The sequence below is a fragment of the Micromys minutus genome, assembly GCF_963924665.1.
Source record: "Micromys minutus genome assembly, chromosome: 27".
Lineage (NCBI taxonomy): Eukaryota > Metazoa > Chordata > Mammalia > Rodentia > Muridae > Micromys > Micromys minutus.
Window position 1 is genome coordinate 29,967,569 of NC_137962.1, and position 15,323 is coordinate 29,982,891.

A 15,323-nucleotide genomic window follows, 5' to 3' on the forward strand; every position below is an offset into this window, starting at 1 on the left:
CAAAACCTGTTTGCCTTGCTCCTAGAGTCACATCAAGTTGCTGTGTGTGAAGGTCTGAAATCAAGTTCAAGAGCCCCATCTCAAATGAGAAAAGCACAGAAGGATAAAGGACACTTGATCTCCTGATCTCTCCTTGTTTTACCTTCCGTACGTTCGTATACTAGTATGTACACTCACACCCCACAAATGGGTGGAAAGAATGCTTAATGGTGTGTTTAACACACCTGGATTAGCAATACAACTGTACAGAAACTTGATGACTCGTGAGAGAGATATCCTGTCCCAGGAAGAAGCAGGAGAAGTCTTGCTACCTCAAACATACAACGGTATGCATCTCATTCAGTATTTAAGAACAGTGTAGTATATCATCTATATACATATAAAAATGTCTGCTAGGGCAATAATGCTGAGGCTGGTGGGCTTCCCAAAGCAAAAGTAGTATGTATGGGTAAATAGCTCTCCACCTTTCCAGGATGAAAATACAATTCCTTTTATTCGGTTATTTATTTATTCATTCACTCTCATGCAGGTGTTTTTGCTGGCATGTGTGTACCACATGAATGCGTGACACCCACAACAGACAGAAAAAAAAGAAGGCTGATCCCCTGGAACTGGAGTTACAGACCATTGTGAGCCACCCTGGGGGCGTTGGAAGGTCATAGTTGGGCTAGGAATAGTGGAACACACCTATAATCTTCTCTGGGGTAGAAGATTGTCATGAATTTGAGGCCATCTTGGGCCATAGGGTGAGATACTTTCCCAAGAAAGTTGCTTTGAATTCACAGTTGAAATACAATTTATAACAAAAGACAGAACGCAGGACAACAGTGGGCTTGAGGTCATAGAACCACCACACAAGGCCTGGCCCCAATGAGGAAAACAATCCATCAGCTTTTAGTAGGGCATTGCAAGTCCTACCTATCCCCTCCCTGTAGCAAGTTTGGTCTAAAGCTGCTTGTGTTATGTTAATTTAGTCTTTTTTTTTTTTCTTTAATGAAACTCAAGTCAACAACTTAAAATACCAACTTCTGAAACCAAATATTTTAACACAACACAATCTAAAGATATACCAATTGGATAAATGCCAGTTGAAATGCTGGCAGCATAGCAGATATCTGCGTTTTCCTGAAATGAAAGCATTATATTTTATATGTGCAGTAAGACACTGCAGTTCATAGCACAATAGCTTGGAACCTATAGTGTTTCAGGTGTGTTCACTGTGTATGGCAGAGTAGCCAAGCATAATGTGTTCAGAAGTAAAGCTGGGGTAAATCCACAAGAGTCCATAAAGAGAAGGCTCCCAGAAACGCCATGGATTTTTTATTTTGAAATAATTTTTTATCATAGCTGTTAGGTCTCAAGCAAATGGCTAATTAAAGTGCCTAGTTAACATTATCAGAGCAGACCTGGGTTCTCCCAGCATTCCAAGTCTACTTACCTGTTCCAGGGTGGAGCTAGCATACCGGGCTCCTAAACTTCTCCAGCCCAAAGGCTGGGAGGAGGGGGGCTTTTCCCCAGTTGTCCCTTCCTATATAAGCCAGACATTTGTTATCCGGTCCTTTTGTCTACTCTGGACTCTTCTGACCGATTGCCTGTCCCTTCTCCCCTCCCTCCTCTCCTCAGAGGGCCAGCCTCAGGGTTGTGTTCACTCTGGACTCTCCCAGATGTCCCTGCCTCTGGCTGTGTTCTTCCTTTTATGTACAATAAACTTTCTCCACCATAACTAAGAGCAGCCTTGTGCTTTTATTTTATTTCCGTTTTAATTCCTTTGTATTTCCATTCATTTTCGCGTTCACAGACTTTAAACAGGTATCAATTTTTTTCCACAACTCACACATTCATAGGACAACATAGAGAAGTGACAGTCCACAGATTAAGAAAGTCAGAGCTCAGGGACTCTTATGGAAGAGTTGGGGGGGGGGGGGTGATGGAGAGCCCCAAGGGGAACAAGAACTCCACAGGAAGAGCAACAGAGTCAACTAACCTGGACCCTTTGGGGGGGGGGGGAGTTCTCAGATATTGAACTGCCAACCAAAGAGCATACAAGGGTTGGACATACGCACACGCTCGTGCGCTCATGTGTAATTGATGCGAAACTCAGTCTTCATGTGGGTACCCCAGCAACTGGACTGAGGAGGGGGGCTATCCCTAAAGCTGTTGCCTGTCTGTAGAATCCATTTCCTGGCTGGGCTGCCCTATCTGGCCTCAGTGGGAAAGGATGAGCAGAGACTTGATGTGGGGGGGGATCCCCGGAGGTTTGGGGGGCGGGGTCCACCCTATCAGAAGAAAGGAAAGAATGCAAGGAGAGACTGTAGGGGGGGGAGTCGGGTGGGAGGGGAAGCGACCGGTATGTAAAGTGATTAAGTTAATTAATAAGGAAAAAAGTCGAGAAACTTGCTTAGGTTTATCCTATCAAGGTATCACAAACCGCAGCAACCTGTTGCCGGTCAGATGCCTCTCCAACCTGCGGCTCTCACTCCCACCCCAGGCCGGTAGCCCAGTGCACCCACTCGGTTATGACCTGGACAGTGGAACAGATTGATGTGCAAACTAGGAGGTGCCAGACAGACAGGCACTGCGCTAGCCAGCCCGCGCCTCACTGGGGTCCTTCGGGCCATTGCAGGACAGCCCTGCTCGGGGTCCTGGTGCGGTCGCGTAGCAGCGACAGAGACGCGGCCGAGCCGCTACTGGATTACAGTCGCCGGTAAACTGGTAAGCCAGCTGCCTTTGCGGTCCAGGGGCTGTGGTGGGCGAGCGCATCTGCGGTGTCCCGGGTCCTTCTAAGCCTTTGCGAAGCCGAATTGAGGACTAAGTGCCTGGGGAACCCGCCCGAGAGGTGAGGCGGAGGGAAGGCGGAGACCCGGCCGAGACCGGACCGCAGATCGCGGGTCCTTTACTTTACGGGAGATGGTGGTTAGGCCTGGTGGCCGCCTAAAAACGTTTGACACACGAAAGAGAGCTTGACTGCGTGAAGACAGTGACAGTCATTGAGGGGTTCCATTGTGAGTCGATAGTCGGGGTTTGGCTTTCGAATGGACCACTCCCTGTACAGGCTGTTAGTGTAATTACAGTGCACCCAGCTGGCGAAGAATCTAGATTATTGTACATTCGAAGCAGTGTTTGCCGAGTCGCAGTTGGGCATGAATCGAAATAGAGCAGGCTAGAGATGATGTTTAGCACCGGTGTTGACAGTGGGTAGTAGTCATGTCTTAAACTTGTGGAAATATGAGACGTATGAGAGTGCACAGAACGAACTAACGTCCTGTTTGTTTAGCGTGTCACGTTCCTATATGCCCTAGTCTCCTAGATGAGCAGTGAATTTAGGCAGTGAAGGACAAAATCTTAACATAGGTGTCGTTTGTATCATGTACGTTCAGGAATCAGGTAAAACTACAGAGCACTGGTTCTCGACCTGTGGGTTGTACAACCCTTTGGGGAATCTAATAAAAACCACTCTTCACTAGGCGCCTAAGACAGTCAGAAAACACAGATGTTTTCATTACTATTCATAACAGTAACAAAATTACAGTTATGAAGTAGCAGCCGGGATAATTTTATGGTTGAGAGAGTCACATAAACCACTAACTATATTAAAGGGTCGCAGCACTAAGTAGGCTGAAAACCACTGCACTAGAGGTTTAAAAAAGAACTCCCGCCAAAAAAAAAAAAAAAAAAAAAAAAAAGTTTTGAGGGACTGTGAGGCAGATGCTGATGGCAGCAGGGGGACTGAGAAGGCAGGGTGGTCAGGAATATGGACCAGGCATCATAAATTGTACGAGTTCGCGTCAGCTTGTTTTTACCAAACATCAGATTCCCTGTGTGACTTGGGCCCTCTTTGATGTTTGTTGCTTGTGTTTTACAAGTAAGAAAACATGTATGTTGAACTTGTAAATTTAATGTGGAAGGTAGGAAGAGAGATGTGACCCAGACACATCTGCAATGGGAAAAGACAGGAGACTCCAGAGACAGAGATAGAGCCCTAGGGCGCAGCACATGGTGGCCAGGTTGTCAGGATGTCCTTGGGTTCTCTCTCCATCAGCTGCTCAGGAAGCAGATTTAGTTGAGGAGAGTTCTCATCTCTGACCATGGATCCTTGTTGACTTTTCCAGACCGTGACAAGACTCCAAGGCTGGCACTTGTCTATGGACAAGAGCTAATGGCAGGGGACGGAAGCAAACACTGTGACCTGGACCAAGAGAAGTACGATGCTCATGAGAACGTGAAGATCATCTGCCTGGGGGACAGTGCAGTGGGCAAGTCCAAGTACGTCAGAAAATTAGGGAAGGAAAAAAAAAAGAATCCCAGAATGGCTCTGGGTAGATTAGAAAAATCCTCCAGAGATGAAGAGAGTGTATGTGGTTTCTGTGAGCTGTCGAGGGGGAATTGTGACTGGAACCCAGAGGTGCATGGGCAAGCATCAGAACCGTGTCAGTGACTGTGTTCAGGAGGAAATGGGAGAGAGTCAACGAGATAGAAATCAGGGAGCCTCTGAGTCCTTACAGAAGCTGTTGAGTGGATCACCCTGGAGGTTACTGGTATCGTGCAGGGGTCGCAAGTGGGATGTTACTACCTGCGTGAGGTCGAGGGTAGGTCCTGCTAGAGCAGGACCGTGGGGATGGCGAGAGGAACAGGATAGGTAGAGTGAAGGCAGTGAAGATGCTTCTTGGAGGGAACTCCCTGAGGCTGAAAGATAATGGACTGAGATGCAGTGAACAACTAGATTATTCTGCACAGTGCCTTCCTGTGCAGGTATTGAACTCTTCACCTGGAGATCTGCACTCCTGTCGGCTTATCTTCACCAGGCATCCTCCTGCCTCTGACCCATCTAGTGTGGGGTGCTTGAGGGTGCATGCTCGTTTCTGCCTTCAAAGAATGAGGGTAGAGTTGCTCCTACATAAATGTCTGCTTTAGTCTCCCACCCCTCAAGTCCACGGATCACCTCACTTTCTGTGTCAGACTCGGAGCAGTGCATGGTTCCTAGGGGCCTTGCTGGTTTGGGGCCAGCTTCCTGAACTGACATCCTTTTCTCTACCTTACACTGAAGCTCGGCTATAGTATTTTGTAGTTGCCCTACTCTCAACAACATCCCATGCAATGAAAGTAAGGGTCTGGAAGATTACCCAGTAAATAGCAGCCTTTCTTCCATGCTTGAATTTAGAACCGACACAGAGAACAGAAGTGTCAGGCAAGGGGAGACCAGTTGCAGGCTTAATAATTGATTGACCTTTAGGGAAGTGTGGTCTGTCGAGAAGCCCAGGCAAGGCGTAAGTCAGCACTAGCCTAACTTCATGCACTTTTTTTAAAAAAAATCTAAGTAGCTAACAACATCAAAAGCTTAACACAGTTCTGGCCTGTAGGACATTTTGAAGACAAGTAGTTCCCCCTGGTCCGATTGATAGTGTCACTACAGTGATTTAATGTTTGTGTTGGAGCTCTGTGCAGGACAGAGGGATAAAGGAGTGCAAGCTGGGGGGGGGGGGAGGGCTTCCTCTTCCCTATCTATCACAGAGTCACCATCCTGATCAGATTACAGTCGAGCAAATGCCTAAGGAATGCAGAGCCTTGAGAAAAGTGGTTTGTCTCTGTGGGTCTGGTAATGGTGATTCCCATGTGCAGGCTTGACTAGAAACTGTGACGGGGGTTCACAAGACATGGGAAGCCTCAGGTGGCTTCCACGTTGTCAGCCCAGTTGATGACAAAGTAGAGACAAGAAGCTAGAGGTGGTACATGACCTGTGACCTCACACATTTCCCTTGCAGACTCATGGAGAGGTTTCTCATGGATGGATTGTATCCTTAAAGTCTTGAAATGTCCTCTGCTCCTGTGGCTTTTCCCACTCTCGTGCGTCTTAACCTCCAGTCCAGCAGCCCAGGGAAGACCAGTGGGTTTCCTTCACACTGGCTCCTCACTGGCTGACCCACATCATGCAGTCCAGGCTGCTGCTGACTTACATTTGATTTCTACCAGGAAGGCAGGAAGGATGGCAGACAGCACTTAGTCTGGATCAGATGCCTGGATACAAAGTTTGCCGCTTCCTTACTAGTTCTGACCTTGCGTAAACCATTTAACCTCTTTCCTCAGAGCCTAAAACATCTTCCTTAGGAATAAGCCTTATAGCTTGTGGGGTATCAGCTTTTCCCTCATCCTATGAGCTGTTGTATCGTACAGATTTGGAGTAAAGGGCTGCAACTTAGAGCATCTTTTAAAAGCTCCCCAAGTGGACCCCTGAGGGCTACATGGGAGAACTGCAGAGCCGATTACTCTCTCCCCACTTGTGTTGCTTCAGTGTGGCTCATTAAACTGCCCAGCATATTTCAGCTTCACAAGCTGCTGTTCCCCAGGCATTTTGTTAGTGTGTCACACACACATGAACTTCCGTTTGTGAATGCTTTGTCAGCTGCCAGGCCTGTCGGTGGTTTTTACCATGTAACAGTCATGATGTTCTAGCCTATTAGCACTCTGTCCATGAAAGTCTTAAAGTGTCCACAGTTATATTTTAGAGCATTGTGAGACCACTTCTCTGTAAAATCCTGCTCCATGTGACCTCACACTCAGAGCATTCTCCCAGCCCCTTCTTTAGACCTTGTGACTCTGTCTGTCTGTAGCATTTATTCAACTGGAAATCTAACTTCTTTATAAAGAGGACAAAGTCAGGATATCCACAGGTTTGAGGCTACATCGGAAAACCTGTCTCAACAAAAAGAAGGCATGACGGCACACACCTTTAATCCCAGAACTGAGGATGCAAAGACTGGCCGATCTCTTGAGTTTGAGGCGAGCCTGGTCTATATAGTGAGTGCCAGGCCAGTCAGGACTACATAGTGAGACCTGTCTCAAAAAATCAAGAAAAACTAAGTAAAGAGGGCATCCATTCACCCCCTCCCCATTCCCTTACCTCTGTTTAGTCACCTTTGCTCCTTAACCTGCAGCCAGCCAGCCACAGCAGCTGTCCACATACGCTCTGACTCTGTATAAGCACACGGCCACAGTAGACGGCAAGACCATCCTTGTGGGTGAGCAGCACGGGCCCTCACGCTGAGTGGGGGATGGGGCGGGAGGTGGTAGGAAAGGAGGTTCATGGGAGAGAGTGAAGAAGAAAATTGGAAGTCAGGGAGCAGAAAAGGAGGTGCACAAGGGCATACAGTCTCACAGCACCCAGCCAGGACTAGCGTGCAGGGCAGGGTGTAAAAGAGCAGACACTGGAAGGCGTCCTGTCGGAGGGAAAGGAGCCCAGAGTCCTTTAACAGGGAGTAAGTAAACTTTCTCATTGCAGGGATTAGCAGTCAGCTAGTATAAATAGATACATCTGTGGCCTACCTACTTCCCAGATATAGGACATGACCTTCCCTTGAGGTCACTGGGCCTTATATCCTGACTGTCCACCATCTGAGGAAATTTAGATCTTGAAGGGTCCCATCTTCAGTGTGGGGACAAGGGGCACCTACACTCTGCCTTCTGGGATTCCCTATCTGCACTGTCCTTCCTTCTGGTTCTGTCTTCCTCCTCATACCATTGCATACACAGGTCTCACAATACACTCATGTTTCTGCTTAGAGACCTGCATGGAAATGCTTGGGACATGTAGGGGTCCCCTCAACCCCACTGGGCAGACAGAGTTGTGTTCTTGTTGCAGACTTCTGGGATACAGCAGGCCAGGAGCGGTTCCAGAGCATGCATGCCTCCTACTACCACAAGGCTCACGCCTGCATCATGGTATGAGACCAGCTGGGCAGTAAAAATAAAGAAAAATGGCACTGGGCAGTTCTGGCCTGAGGGGTAAAGAGAAAGGAGATCAATGGTCCTTGCCCCACTGCCAAATATAGATTTGTGGGAGAGGGTTGTTCAAGGCCACCCAGATGCTTCACCCCATAGCTTCTAAAAAAGAATGTGCCAGAGAAGCTGTCCTCAGATGGGGGCAGATAAAAGAAAAGCACAGAAGCTGGGCTCCCATAGCTGTTCAGTGTTCAAAGAAAACATGGCTGAGACAGGGCCACCACTGGCTACTGAGAGAGCACACCCACAGGGAACCGTCAAGGGTACCTCAGCTATTACCCACAGCTTCTGAAAGGCCTTCTCCCTCTCAGACCAGCCCTCACCTCCCTCTCAGGCTCTCACTGTGCTATCTAAGATAGTTACCATGGGTCCATGCAATAATTGCTTCAGGTGATAAACTGCACAAGTCACTTGTGCACAGGGCTCTAGGGAGACGGTAAGTCTGTGTCCTGGGGGTTCCTGCCTCTGAGCTCCAGGCTCGTCCTCTAGGCCACCACCCTCACATGCTGAGAAGGAACATGTCTTTCTTTTAATCCACAGATTAGACATTCTCATGATTACCAAGCATCTGTGACATGAGTCAGTAGGCTGATTTGAGGTTTGATTCAGGTTGGTTTTGATTGGGTTTGGTACTAGGAAGTAAACATGACTGATTTTATCCATAGGTGTAGGCACTCTACCCCTGAGCTGAGCCTCAGTCCCATAGTCTAGTTCTCTGAATCAGGAATCCTAGGGACTGTCACCAAGTGAGGACACTTTGTCAGTAAGATCTGCTGTAGGCTAGCTCACAGAATGGCAGCTAGACCTCAAAACTGAGTCTGTAAACAGATAGGTAGATGTCGTATTGCTGTGACAGCTCTGTAAGTCACTCTGGCCCTAATCACAAAGGAAGGAAGCAGGTGCTGCATCTCTGATAAGAACACAAGTTGGCACCACTGTTGTGAGTCTGCCTACAAAATGTAAGTTTGCCCTGGCACTTTATAGCGTTTGACACCTAACCCTTCTAGCCCTGCCTCCTATAGTATGCACACCACTGCTGTCATGAGTGGGGACCATCTTATCCATAAGGAGTGGCACAAAAAGGATGCACAAGAGACTGGTCCCTTCTGCTCACCATCCCCCACCGCTCTTCCCTCAACTCTCTGCTTGGGTGCCACCCTCTCTGTGCAGCCTCCTCTGATGTTTTATCGTTACATTTTCCTGTGTGCATGCTCAGGACTCTGAGTACTGGTAGCACATAGTCAGTGGTGTGTGCTCATAAAGGCCACCTGGAGGGGCTTGCCAGCTGGCAGATAGGGCCTGTTCCTCCACAGGCCTTTAAGTACAGAGCCCTTGTGAACTTAAATTCTCAATTCTAATAACCAAGGATTCTAAATAAGAGTATGAAATAAGGCAAATGAAGCAATGTAAACAGAAATCAACCCCCCCTCTCTCTATCCCTCCCTCCCTCCCTCCCTCCCTCCCTCCCTCTCTCTCTCTCTCTCTCTCTCTCTCTCTCTCTCTCTCACACACACACACACACACACATACACACTACACACACTGGGGGCGGGGGCAGCCATTTTTGTTTCAGTCCTGATCTGGCATTTGTATTTGAACTTGCCTCTTTTCCATCTGGGACTGACTTCCACTTTCTGATGCATGCCAATTAGTGTCTCTCTGGCCCCGTTCTGAAGGTGCTGGTCCGAGTTTATATACACTGTTTGGGTGTGTTTGGTCTGGAACTGATAAAGTACTTTGACACATCTAAACTGTCTTCTACCCTCTGTAGGTATTTGATGTCCAGAGGAAGATTACCTATAAGAACCTGGGTACCTGGTATGCAGAGCTTCGGGAGTTCAGGCCGGAGATCCCTTGCATCCTGGTGGCCAATAAAATTGATGGTGGGGCCATCCCTGCACCTGGGTGACAGTAATTTCTGGGGACTAAGCACCACACATTTCCCTCCTTCAAAGAATGGGCAGCCTTTGGTTTTCCTTCCCAAGATACTCCCTTTCTAACAGAAATGCCAGCAGCAAGACCCTGTTCTCCCAAGCCACAGACCCCTATTACCCTTTTTGATTGCAGTTCCTGGCGGTCCCTGCCCCACTTTCGAGCCCAGAGCCTCCACTGGCCCTGCCTTCAAACTCTTCCCTTTGCCTGGGTAGATAAGCCATTGCACTATTTCTCTCTGCAGCAGACATACAGATGACTCAAAAGAATTTCAGTTTTGCCAAGAAGTTCTCCCTACCCCTGTACTTTGTCTCAGCTGCTGATGGTACCAATGTTGTGAAGGTAATAGACCAGAGGCAGTCTGCTGATGTGGCTTAGGAGTCATGGGTAGGAGAGGAGGGGAAGGAGGAGGCAAGGACAGAGTGTGGCTGGGTGCAGCAGAGGAGAGAGGTTGGAAGGACCACATTTGGTGAGACAGTCCACTGCCTGAGGGGCCAGTGAGGGGTGAGACTGGTTTATAATGGTGTGGTCCAGGGCCCTACCTCCAGCTACATTTTCTCTGTTTCTTTCTCACCTTCAGCTGTTCAATGATGCTATTCGATTAGCTGTGGCTTATAAAAAAAGTTCCCAGGACTTCATGGATGAGGTTTTACAGGAACTTGAGGTAAGTCAGGCCATTTCAGGTACGATAGAAAAAGTAGATGATTTCTTTAGAGATTGTGCAATACCACCTAACACATGAGTTTTGCCTGCCTTCTCAACCCCTAACTACCTCAGAACTATAACTGGACAACTGCAGGGTCAGGCTTCACCTCTGCCCTTGTTCACAGAACTTCAAGTTGGAGCAAAAAGAAGAAGATACACCAGACCAAGAGCAGGGGGACAACATGACCAAGAGCCCATCTCCTTCTTAACCAGAGGACATCCACACACGGTGGAGTTGGGATATTGGGAGCCATTTGGAACACCATACATTTCTGGAGAACCTCTCTAGGCTACCCCTGCTCAACTTCCTGCAAACCCACTATTTTGTGGTACATGATGAGGTCAGCACAAACGAGACAGGCGTGATACCCACCAGCTTCCTGCATCAGGATGAGGGGATCCGTGTCTTTCATACATCCCCAGCCCTACCCAGCAGCCTGACAGTGCAGAAACAGTGACCAAGCTCATGTCTTCTCAACAGACATTTAGGTGTTTGTTGTCGTTCTTCCTAAACTGACCTCAGGGACTGTCACTTCATTATTGCCGAGAGAATGACACTAACCCTTGAGGACTGTGTGTCCCTGCAGAATCCATTTGTGATTTACCTCTGTCCCTGTCTCCCAACCAACTTTCTCAACAATCTTGTTGACAGACAGCTGTTAATTCCAGATCTGTTCAGTTTTTAGCTCCGGCTGCTTCAGGAGCTCTTCTTGGTTGAGAGCACAGGAGCAGGACTGTGCTCCAGTGAGATGAAGACAAGTCTAGCCGCATCTGCTTATACACATCCTACTGTTCCCCACCGCGTGAGCAAAGACTTCTTTTAAAGCCTCCATCTCAGGGTAGAAAGCCTTCTTCCACCTCTAGGGCGAGGTGAACTCTGCGTCGTCTGTGGTGGCAGCAAACAGTGAAGAGCTGCCTGCTTTTCTGCAGCTTGCTCGATTGCTCTTACGATTGTCTTGAGCATCATTTGCATTATCATTATTTTGTTTATATTGTTTCCTTTTTTACAATAAAGATTAAGTTTCATAAACACTAAGTGTCTTAGTTACCTTTCTATTGCCAGAACAAAACGCCATGGCCAAGGCAACTTAGAGAAGAAAGCATTACAGTCTCTGAGGGTGAGTCCAGGATTATCCTGGGGAGCACAGCAGCAGGCAGGAAGGTGTGGAGCTGGAGCAGTAGCTGAGGGTTCACATTTGGTCCAGTCACAAGGCAGAGAAAACCAATGGGAATGGTGAATGGCAAGGTCTTTGGAGCCGCAAAGCCTGTCTTAGGGTTTCTATTCCTGAACAAAACATGACCAAGAAGCAAGTTGGGAAGTCTCTTTTGTGCTTCTGCCTGGCCCTACCTCAAATTCACAGGCTTTGCCACCTTCTCTCCTTTTTCCACTCCTTTCCATTCATTCCCTCAGACATTTGTATAGACCTCTGGTCATAGTATAGACTATGCAGTGTGCCATATTATCTCCTTAGAGCCCTCCCAACCCCCATCTCCACTGAACTGAGTGGCCCAGCCAGTCCTGCTGCTGACTGCAGGAGTGTGGGTCAACTGAATGAGCCAGGATTGAGGAACCAAGATTTGTCCCCTGTAATTCTTGTAAAATGCCCACACCAGAATGTTAGTAAATGAATCAAATTGACAAAAAAAAAAAAAAAAAAAAAAGAAGAAGAAGCAAGTTGGGAGGAAAGGGTTTATTCAGCTTACACTTCCACATTGCTGTTCATCACCAAAGGAAGTCAGGAACTCAAGCAGGTCAGGAAGCAGGAGCTGATGCAGAGGCCATGGAGGATGTTACTTAGTGTCTTGCTTATAGAACCCAGGTCTACCAGCCCAGGGATGGCACCACCCATGATGGGCTGGACCCTCCCCCCTTGATCACTAGTTGAGAAAATGCTTTACAGCATTTACAGGATCTTATGGAGGCATTTCCTCAACTGAGGCTCCTTTCTCTGTGATAACTCCAGCTTGTGTCAAGTTGACACAAAACTAGACAATACAAAGCCCATCCACAGTTATACACCTCTAACAAAGCTACACCTCCTAATCCTTCAACTGTTCCACTAGCTCAAGCACTCAACTATGAGCTAATGGGAGCCATTCTCGTTCAAACCACCATACTATGTGTGCTTTGTGGTCTGAAGTAGACAAAAGAAAAACATCAGCCACATCAATGAAGGAAGTCTGCCTTGATCTGCTACATGCTGTGGTCCAAATTTGCTTTTGGTTGACTTTAGAGACCATTTCAGTAGAATTTATTATTTGGATTTTTTTTTTTAATTAAATGTAGACTCAGGAACAAGTGTGTTTCATCTTTAAGTAAGTGATACTTGCATGTTCAACTTTGACTTCTGAAGATCAGGGCCTCTCAGGAATGCATTACTCAGATGAGTTAAGATTTTTAGAAGAAAAAAACTTGTTACCGAGCATCATGGAACACACCTTTGATCCCAGCACTCGGGAGGCAGAGGTAGGTGGATCTTTGAGTTCAAACCCAGTCTGGTCTACAGAGTGAATTCCAAGTTACCCATAGCTACAAAATGAGACTCTTCCTAAAAAGAAGAAAAACAGTTCCTGTAAATAATTAATAATCTGAAATTATTGTGTGCATGCCTGTGTGTGTGTGTGGCAATTTTGAGCATGAAACCCAGGACTTCATGAGCTAGCTGAGTGTCCTACCTCTAAACTACACTCCAGCCAGTAGGTATCTCTTTTTATATAAATACCTTTATTGAGATAGGTTTCATGTACTCAAAACCAAGCCATTACTGACTTTCCCATAACTGTTTTAGGTTTCCTTGAAGCAGAGCTTGAGACAACAACAGCTTTTTAATGTTTAACCACACTTTTTTCACCTGATCCTTTGGCCTTTCTAGAAATACTGTAGGTCACTTTTCTTTTCCCTGTTACATATTAATTTCCACTATTGTATATTAAATGTTTTATTTGTATCCAGTCTAAGAATGGAGTACTGATTCCCCTTTATGGGCAGGTTTCAAAGATTCCTCATTGATGAACCTCCATTGTTATCATTTCAATTGTTGGTTGGGATCTTTTTATCTCTCGTCTTTATACCCCATCCAGCCATAGCACACCTTCTGTTTTGTTGTTAATTTTGTTTTTGTTTTAAGTTGATATGTATGAGTATCTTGCCAGCATAAACATCTGTGTGACATGTGGCCTTGGTATCCTCAGAGTCAGAAGAGGATGTCAGAGCCCCTGGAACTTAAAAGGTAGTTTTAAAACATGACCTGGGTGCTGGGGACCAAATCCAGGTCATCCACAAAAGCAACTGTGCCTTTGACTACTGAGGCATTTCTCCAGCCTCAAAGAGACTGTGACCTCCTCTTAAGTAGAAACCTTGCCTTTTTTAATATTTTATGTGTGTTTTGCCTGCATGTGGTTATGTGATAACAGCTCTTACTATCAATAAAGATAATAAATAATAATTAATAACAACAATAATAATAATGAAGAGTTCAATAGAGAAGGTGAGAAAGTAATAACACCAACATCAACTCAGGCCAAGTATAGAGTTGAAGCCCAAGGTGTTGATCCAATAGACCAAACATCGCACATGGGTGTTTTATTAAAGGCCTTAGCCCCCTTTGTAATGTAAGACTTCTGAACTGGGAATGGGGATGTTGACAAATGGAGAACATCCCTGGATGGAAGCATCCATTAAGGGGATTCCTCTGTTGACAAGGGAAGACTGCCATCCTTCTGCCATCGTTCAAGGTTCATTATTAGACTAGAGATTGGGGTATACAAAAGAACCAGAACTTGAGCCGGCCGGCAATACAGAACTGGGGCTTCCAGCACAGAGAAAGAGAAGTGATCCAAAGGATCCCCCTTAGAAAGTGTCTCTCTTTTCTCGTTTACGTTGTTGTATCAGAGAAAAAAGGATCCTGGGTCCCTTCTCCAGCCAAGATCAGAATCATCTTCTCCTCACTCCTTGCCTTTCATTATGAATATGTTCTACAAGTCCACATACCCAGTACACTAGCTGTCAACCTGACCCAACTCTTCATTACTGAGGAGAGTCTTGAGAAATGCCTCCATAAAACTAGCCTATAGGTACATCTATATGCTATTGTCGCAGTGATTGGGGTGGAAGAACCCAGCACACTGTGGGTGATGCCATCCCTGAGCAGGTGGTCCAGGTTAGAATAAGAAAGTAGGCTGAGCAAGCCATGAGAAGCAATCCGGTAAGCAACACTCCTCCATGGACTCTGCTTCAGTTCTTGCCTCCAGGACCCTGCCCTGCTCTGACTTGCTCAATGATGAACTATAAACCTGAAAATTATAAAGTAAACCCTTTCCACCCCATTTCTTTTGGTCATGGTGTTTCGTCACAGCAATAGAAACCCTAAGATGCCCAGCCTTAATCAATTTTCTTTTCCCTTTATTTCCTGTCAATACTGTAGCATGTGCCTTAAAAAACAGATTACCCTTATTGATCTCAGATCTTTTATTCGTCTGCTTACCCAGAGACAGAGCCTGGCTTCCCATCCTTTTGACTGTGATGTCTTCATCAGAGAGGCTCAACCTTCTCACTTGTCCTATAGTGATAACCCTGGAGGAGCAGCAGAGGTCCTTTAACTTCTGCAGTTGGTGTGGACTCTCTATACCATCTAAACTCTACTCATAGGAAACTGGAACTGCAGATCAGGGGTTCACACTTGCTTCTCATTGGATTAAACATTTCGGTTGTACTCAAACGACCTTCAGATGTCCCACTCACCAAAGCGGTGTTCGCACATTCAAGTTTTGTTTGCCGTTGTTTTGTTTTTCTTGTCTTTGGTTCAGAAGTTGTCTTCCCAGAACTTCAAAATTCATCCTAATGAATTACACGGAGAACATCAAAGAATCTTCATTCCTCTCTTCCCAAGTCCTCCTGGGAGTTACTCAAACCC

The 15,323-nt window shown here is 46.5% G+C and overlaps 1 protein-coding gene across 2 annotated transcripts; it reads left to right on the forward strand.

Moving 5' to 3' along the window:
- The first annotated feature begins 4,148 nt into the window (after window positions 1–4,148).
- RABL2B (RAB, member of RAS oncogene family like 2B) lies at window positions 4,149–11,309 on the forward strand. Of its 2 annotated transcripts, none has more exons than XM_080939042.1 (8): window positions 4,149–4,263; window positions 5,760–5,789; window positions 6,934–7,013; window positions 7,634–7,713; window positions 9,545–9,656; window positions 9,950–10,047; window positions 10,286–10,369; window positions 10,536–11,309. In XM_080939042.1, the coding sequence occupies exons 1-8, from the start codon at window positions 4,157–4,159 to the stop codon at window positions 10,617–10,619; spliced, it is 675 nt and encodes a 224-aa protein (XP_080795168.1). In that variant the 5' UTR covers window positions 4,149–4,156; the 3' UTR covers window positions 10,620–11,309. The 2 variants fall into 2 exon arrangements, with proteins under 2 accessions (XP_080795168.1, XP_080795169.1); XM_080939043.1 differs by having other exon boundaries at window positions 4,187–4,263; window positions 6,930–7,013.
- The last annotated feature ends 4,014 nt before the right edge of the window (window positions 11,310–15,323 follow it).